Source organism: Myxocyprinus asiaticus, chromosome 40 (assembly GCF_019703515.2).
Source record: "Myxocyprinus asiaticus isolate MX2 ecotype Aquarium Trade chromosome 40, UBuf_Myxa_2, whole genome shotgun sequence".
Lineage (NCBI taxonomy): Eukaryota > Metazoa > Chordata > Actinopteri > Cypriniformes > Catostomidae > Myxocyprinus > Myxocyprinus asiaticus.
In genome coordinates, this window is record NC_059383.1 from 14,087,035 (window position 1) to 14,094,665 (window position 7,631).

At 37.4% G+C, this 7,631-nt stretch overlaps 1 protein-coding gene across 1 annotated transcript; it reads right to left on the reverse strand.

Annotated features, from left to right (window-relative positions):
* Positions 1 to 934: 934 nt before the first annotated feature.
* Positions 935 to 3,625, reverse strand: LOC127430900 (brain-specific homeobox/POU domain protein 3-like). The gene is made up of 2 exons (XM_051681043.1): positions 3,348 to 3,625; positions 935 to 2,926 (listed from the first exon to the last, which is right to left on the reverse strand). Exons 1-2 carry the CDS (start codon positions 3,465 to 3,467, stop codon positions 2,012 to 2,014), a joined length of 1,035 nt encoding a protein of 344 aa, XP_051537003.1. The 5' UTR covers positions 3,468 to 3,625; the 3' UTR covers positions 935 to 2,011.
* Between the last annotated feature and the right edge of the window lie 4,006 nt (positions 3,626 to 7,631).

Below are 7,631 nucleotides of genomic sequence, written 5' to 3' on the forward strand. Positions count from 1 at the left end.
GGTGATTTTTTTTCGCACTCTTTGGGCAGTGCTATTCCCATTTCTTTGAGGATAATGACTGCATTGTGTTACTAACCTCCACTGGGGTGAAAGGACGAGGGCTCTTGTTGTACAACATGAACCATCCGTTCAGCAATAGGAAATAGGTTAACAAACACTTGCAAAAATCAATAGTATCATAACACGTCATATTTATCATTCATAAATAACGAGTTTTACGGGTGCAAAACCACCTGCTGAACACCGGAGAGAGCCCGGAAACTCTTGACATCCCTGGAATGAGTGACATTTCTCGACACAATAATGATTTTCGACTCCTATAATAATAGACATTAATAACTATGTTTATCCTCATACAAAAATAATGTTATTTATTGTTTTGTAAAATAATAGAATGAATGTTTCTCTTAATGGATGCCATGTGATTTCTTAATATAAGATGGAATAATATGGTAAAGGAACTGTAGGAAATTCCTCAGAATTGTTTTAAGCAGTCTACAGACAAGTCACATCTTAACATGAGTCATATCAGTTGCTTCGTTGTTATAGCGAACATCGCTTGCTTTAGCTTGTTCTATTCATTTGATAATGCATACATTGGTAAAATAAGAAATCGCTATACGCAGATTGTCAGGTAGGCTATATTTTACAACAGCAACATCAACCGTAGTAATAATAATAGTAGGCTTATATTATTATTATTATTATTATTATTATTATTATTATTATTATTATTATTATAAAGGAGTGACTGGTTGAATTTTTGTCTAAAACTAAAAATATTTGAAAAGACATATTATCGTATTGCTTTAAGATCAATGTTTCCTTTAAGGCCTAATATGAAAATATAATAATTTATGTTATGTTTAAATGACCCAGAATAATAAAGTAATTTCAAGGACACACTGCAGTAACTGAGGTAAGACGTGCATGGTTTATTGAAATTTCTGTCGCGTACACAGACACATCTAAACACACTTTCACAAATGAAACATGTGGTTTTCAAAATAAATTAAGCTTAAATAAATAAGTAAAAAACAAAAATCATCAAAGTCAGTAGAAATATAAATAGGCCCAACAAATCGGAATCATATCTACAAAGTGCAATGAATCGTTCCCATTTACAAACGTAATGTAGTCATAATAATAATAATAATAATAATAATAATAATAATAATAACATAAAAGCGAAGACATACAGTAGAGGGGCCAACTTTACAACATAATTATTCTAAATAACTTGATTGTCAAAGCATCGTTGAAGTGAAATTAGTTGAGACACAATGTGCTTTCTATCTAATAGAAAAAAAAAAAAAAAAAAAAAAAAAACTATAAGTCTAGATTTTATGCCCTATTTCCAAAACGACCATGGATGTGTCAAGACGTCAAGAGTCATGAGGTAGACACAGAAAAGTATACGAAGTATATCCGTGTGTACGTGCGTTCACCTGTGCGTGTTCTCTCTTATTGCAATACATCAATACGAATGAAAATGTAAAACTGTAAAAGAACACTTAACGCCTTGTAAACCATGCAATGGGTCACAGCAGAACTGTCGGGATTTTCTTCTGGAGCATATAGAATAACACTAAAGTTTATAGAATGGGACATCTTTTGCACAACAGTGTTTTTTTTTTTTTTTTTTTTTTTTATCCTTAAAAAACAGAATTTTGATGGTTCTTCACACAAAGAGGTGCAGTGTATTCACAGATATGTACACAGATCAATATAAAAGAGTTATTTTCAGTTAAGAGAATAATCATTATTATTCACTTCTCTTTTTGTACAATAATTGCAACGTTTCGTTGATGATTTTCCACTCTTCCAGAGCGTCTATTATCATGTCTTCTCCCTTCTGATATGTTGTCCTGACAAACTTTGGGATGTTCACGCGCAGCTTCCATTCCTTGATTGGAAGCATTTCGTCTCAGGTCCGAAGAGTTTTGTCGATAATGTCTATGCACTCATATGTCTGATGATTGGATTTATTGAAGTGGTACATATTTCTGGTCTAGTGCGTGGCCGAAAACTTCATCCTTTTCTGCTTTTGCCTTTGATTGCAAAACCACACCCGGACCACGTTTTTTTTCAAATCCAGTTTCTCGGCAATGGCAGCTATTTTCTCCGACGACGGTCTGGGCTGGACGGCAAAGTAAGCCTCCAGCGAGCGCTTCTCGGGAGCAGCGATTGAAGTGCGTTTTCTCTTTTTGTCCCCACCGTTGAAAATCTCTGGCTTGGCCATTTTTTCTCTCTGAGCCCTCTCCGCCTCCTCTAACCACGCTTCGAGGATGGGCTTGAGGGCCACCATGTTATTGTGAGACAAAGTGAGGGACTCGAACCGACAGATAGTACTCTGACTCAGGCAGCCGACCCCGGGGATTTTCAGATTGGCTAAAGCCGAGCCCACGTCGGCCTGCGTGACCCCGAGTTTGATCCGCCTCTGCTTGAAGCGCTCGGCGAAAGACTCCAGTTCCCTGGGATCAGGCTCGGAGTCTCCACCGACGCCTAGAGAGGTGTGGGAGCCCAGGCCGTGCGGGTGCATGTTCATACTTTGCGGGTGGTGGTGGTGGTGGTGCTGCATGTGGTTAATTGCGGACATGTGCGAGTGCGGGTGGGAAGCGGTGGAGCAAACGTCGGAGCCTGGCATGCCTCCGAGGGAAATGCCGGCGGTGAGGTGGTCGAGCAGGTCGCCCTCCAGGCCCTGCGTCGGCTGGTGGTGGTGGGGATGATGGTGGTGTGAGGTGAGCACAGACGGGTGATGAAGGTGCCCGGAGGAGGACGTGGGCGTGCAGGTCATGCTCGTCATGGTGTGGTAAGTGGCGTCTGGCTTGAACGGATGGCTCTTTTGAGCGATGTCCACCGCCGCCAGCGCCTCGGCTCTCTGGAGCAGGGTCTCATCAAAGCCGGCAAAGATATTACCCTGCAGCTATATGACAGAGAGCAAGCATAAGTTTCCAGCAAGTCTCAAATGTCCAAATCATATAGCAGAAAACTCTCAACCTAGTCTTGCAAGCAGTTAGAAACATCACTGTTTGTTTTTTGAGTCAAGTCAGTTAAAGTGGGCCACTTTTTGGCAATCATCTACAGAAGCATAACAACTGTGTTCTGTTTTCTCTTGACATTTTCTGTTGAAAACATGTAAGAGAATAAAACAATTGTCGCAAAAACTATTCTGTTGAGAGAGGGTGATCATTTTGGAAATAGACCTTATGCGATTTATTCCAACAAAATTTATAAAAAGATTATGCGCCCAGATGTAAAAGTTTTGATCGCTATAGTAACAATGCTAATGACTCGGATGACAATGAATCGCAAACTAGGAAAAGAAGTCGAAATATTTCACTTACCGAGGGCGTGGGCAGACATGCTCTCCGGATGGCTTCCGAGCTGGAATGTAGAGGTGTGTATTTAGGCTCGTGCAAAATCGGATGCATGCTAAAAGGCTGTTTGCTATTCATGGACATCATTATGCCAGAGGTGAGAGAGGGTCGTTTCTCGTCTTCCTCGTTTATCTCCGTTGTGCCTCAAAAAGGCTACACTGTCTAGCTTGGAGCGAAGAGAAAAACAGAATGACAAAAAGTGTAAAGGTACTATGCCTGGCAGATGTTCTGTTCTGGCCGAGCTGTAGCCAGTCACGAGCTGTCAATGTCTGTGAGACAGTAGGAATTTAGGCAGGCACCTAAAATATAACGCGGTCTCCTTTAGCCCCGCCCATACAGGTACAGACCCCGCCCACCCACTATTACAGTACCCTCAAATGTTATTGGTAAGTGTGGGACCTGAACACGCCTCTGGGGTTTGTTGTCCCATTCCCCATCCTGTGCGTCGGAGCAGAGAAGGCGTGGTCCAGCTTCTGATGCTTCCCCTCCCATCGCGTGTTTTCATTGGTGCTGTGATTTTGACAGGTCGCACCAGATTGGTTGTGTCGAACACGGTGTGATCTCTCAGTGCACATGCTCTTGTTTTAAATATGTCACTTCAGCTATGAGTTGTAACATGTACAATCCTTTTGGGAGGATGGTTTTTATTTGTCTCCCTTTATAAACTGTATGTTATTTATTTTTTTCAATCAAAGATATACAGTATTTCTCTATTTTTTTAAAGAAGTATTCATGCTGTTGAACATGTTTTTGTTTTCCATTGCAAGTTTATTCATAAAAACAAATTTCTCTATACTTTGCCCAGAAGTCTTTTTAATTGAAATATTCTATATTATAAAATCTCTTAAACTCTCTTATAAAGAATAACACATTTCTTAATTATATACCATGTTTTTTCCTGATTTTCATTTTAATATTGCATATTTCTTTTTAATGTATTATAATTTACGTATATTAATGTATTTTATATATATATATATATATATATATATATATACATATCACTTGTAATATAATTTAAAAAATCTCTCTCTGCTTTTTCCCCAATTCAGTGCCAGTTGTTCTTTGTTTGTGTAGTATGCAAAAAAAAAATTAAAAAAAAAAAAACTGAATTGTTTTGAATCCTCATTAAATGAATCAAATTATTCACACTGAATTTTGATAATTAATGACTTTGTCATTTATCTATCAAAGGTAGGTATTTCAGGTATTTATTAAACATTTATTAAGTTTATTTTAACACAGTGTAGCAAAATTGCAACATTTGTTTTTACAGCAATTAAATACATTTTAATTTAAAATGGTAAAAAAAAAAAAAAAAAAAAAAAACTACACGTAACAGTGGCTGGCACTACTGTATTAACAAAAGTTTTGGTGTAAAATAAAATTAAAATATATATTTAATGTCACAGCTTGGTAAAGTCACACAATCGTCAACTCAATGTGACTTAAAATGTGCTTAAAAATCAAGATTTTTCCATAGACAGCCATTGTTTTCTGAATTCACACAAAGTTCACCCTTAAAAATCTAGATTGTTTTAATCAATGGCTTTCTAAAACCCCTATCAAGGTGGGGAAAAAAGTAAATATATATAATCAATCTCTATGCTTGAGTCTCTGAGGGTTAATTCATCTGTAAGTCATAATAGTGACTTTATAAGTGGTTGTACTAAAAATAATTATTATCACTCTGCTTTTCTATGTGAAACTATGCACTACTGAATGTGATGCATTTTTTTTTTTTTTTTCTCCATATGGCAAGCCTTAACATGAATTAATTATTGTTCATTTACTTTGTGGTATGAACCACAATATGGATTCCCAAATACAGCATAAACAGGCTGGAATGAATAAGAGCACATGTACTGTACGATTAAATATTGATCAAAAATGAAGTTCAAACAAACAAGAACAGTCAACCAAAGATCAACATTAACAAATGAAACTGGCACCAGTTGACCACCTTCCATTTACATGTATTCATTCATATCATAAATACCAGCTTTGGTGGTTAAATTTAAGATGAAATATTTGCAGCTGAAAGATAGACCGTCTTGGCTCCTTCACGTAGTAAAGCTACTTGGGAACTTCACTTGAATTTAACTACTTTATCCACACCTCTTCTAAGTGGGTTGTGTGTTAAGCAGGTTTTGTTGGTAGTGCATGCAAGCTGCTCTAGTTTGGCTTGTGTAGAGCCCAAATATCTATCACTCTAATTGGTGCTGAAACCCCAGACATTGACAATAAAGGCCCACAATGGCAGGAATCATCTCTGTGAGTGTGACTCGGAAACCTGAGATGCAGACGCAGATAGCAACATCGTCCCCTCGTGCCTTGCTCTCCGGCAAGGTCTTGGCACCCACTCATCAAATATGCATCAATGCTGCCATCTCTCCCCCAGCAACCGCTGTCATTGGGGACTCCAAATGCAGAGGGATGGACAGAGAGGCACAGTGAAAGAGACAGAACGGAGAGAAAGAGTCTGAAAAAGAGAAGAGGGCTCAAAGAGTGAGCTGATGGACATGCGGCCATGACTATACAACCCATACTTGTTGAATCTGTTGAGTTATTCCAACACCTGTCTACATCCCTCAATTCCTTCTTTTTATGCCAGGCTTGCCAGCTTTGAGCTTCTGTCATTTTCCTGATGAATTTTCTGAAAACAAGCCTAGGGAAGAGCTTGATTATTGCTAATGGAACATTTTCCTCAATGAATATTAATGCTGGAATGTGGAATTGTTTGTATTGGTGGTTAGAATTCGTGCTCCAGTTGATAAGTTGTGAAAATGAGTGTTATTTTCCATCAGATAGGCATATTTTACAGAAAAGGGTAAGAGAGCACAGATCTGTTGGACTGTTGTGTGTTTTGTTGATGTATGTTTCATCTGGGGTGTCAGGCTCAAGAGATCTGTTTTCAGTTGCACTCTTATAAATCAGATTTTCAGATCTCACTCAAAAGTTCTAGCCAGAATTTTTCATACAGGGCCATTTCCATCATTATAACTGAGGGGCACATGTCCCCGTCTTTTCTAGAAATTTCCAAGTTCATCTCCACAAAGATTTATTGTGGTTTATAGATATTGGAGAGCAATGAACAAATTAGGTTCTTTCAGGAAACTACAGTGCAACATTTAACATACATCCAAGGAGGCTACATGTAATGATACAGTTATAACTAGTTAAATAGCTATCTAAGCCAGTTAGTCACTTTTACCTACATGCCAATAAATCACATCTACTGTATAACACTAGGTTACAAATATGAAAATTGGATTCAATATGACAAAATCAAAGAAAGTAATCCACAGCAAATTACTAACTACTCCTCAAGTACTGTATCTGATTACTTCACTGATTACTTCATCAAAAAATAAAAACGTTACTGATTACTTATTTTAAGTGTTTTTCAAAGAAACTTTTTTTTTTAAGCTCAACAAATTAAATTTTGTTTTATTTCCTCCATGCTCATTGTCACAAGCAAGTCAGTTATTCACTCGTATATCCCTTAAAATCACTTATTAGGGGGCTTGTTATATTTCTCGTAAAATTCTCATTATATTTCTATTATTTTTTTAATGTGTTATCCAAAAAATTTGCTTAAAAATTAAATGTCAGTAACAGTAATCTGATTACATGAATTAAAAATATGATGCATTACACTAATTTTTTTTTGCTTGCTTTGTAATCAGATTACATCCAAAATTAGTTATGACTTTATGTTATCAAATTAATATTAATGAGCTAATCTAATAAGGTTAATATGCTTATATTCTGATAAATAAAACATATTTTGGAATAAAATTAACAGAGTACCATTTACCTCCATGCCACTATCAGGATTCTGATTTCTCCACTTTTTTATCCATATTCCTTGGCTTGTGAGGTTCTGGTGGCATTGTCCCCCACAGTTTAAAATGGCCCACATTTTGAGCCCATTTGTTATGGATCTGCTGCCCTCAACCAACTTTTTATTGGATGCTGACCATTGGAGTAGAGTCAGACTATGTTTATGTGTGTGTCTATGTGCACCAGGGAGTATGGGTGTGGTGCAGTATCTCTGAAGAGACAGTGAAAGCAAGACATCACCACAAGTAAATATTTCTGGTACGTTAAGCAAATGGACAAACTCCTCAGTGTGCACATGAGCGCATGTATACCTCACTTTCCTTTTTATCCTCTTCTTTTTTCCATTCTTGCCCCTTCAAGCCTCCCCACCCTTTCGTGATTGGTGAATTATTGATAGCGTGTAAA

Coding starts and splice junctions, on each gene's coding strand:
- LOC127430900 (XM_051681043.1), bottom strand. CDS start 3,467: ATGATGTCCATGAATAGCAAACAGCCTTTTAGCATGCATCCGATTTTG. Junction 2,927..3,347: donor CATGTCTGCCCACGCCCTCG/GTAAGTGAAATA, acceptor TCTGTCATATAG/CTGCAGGGTAATATCTTTGC.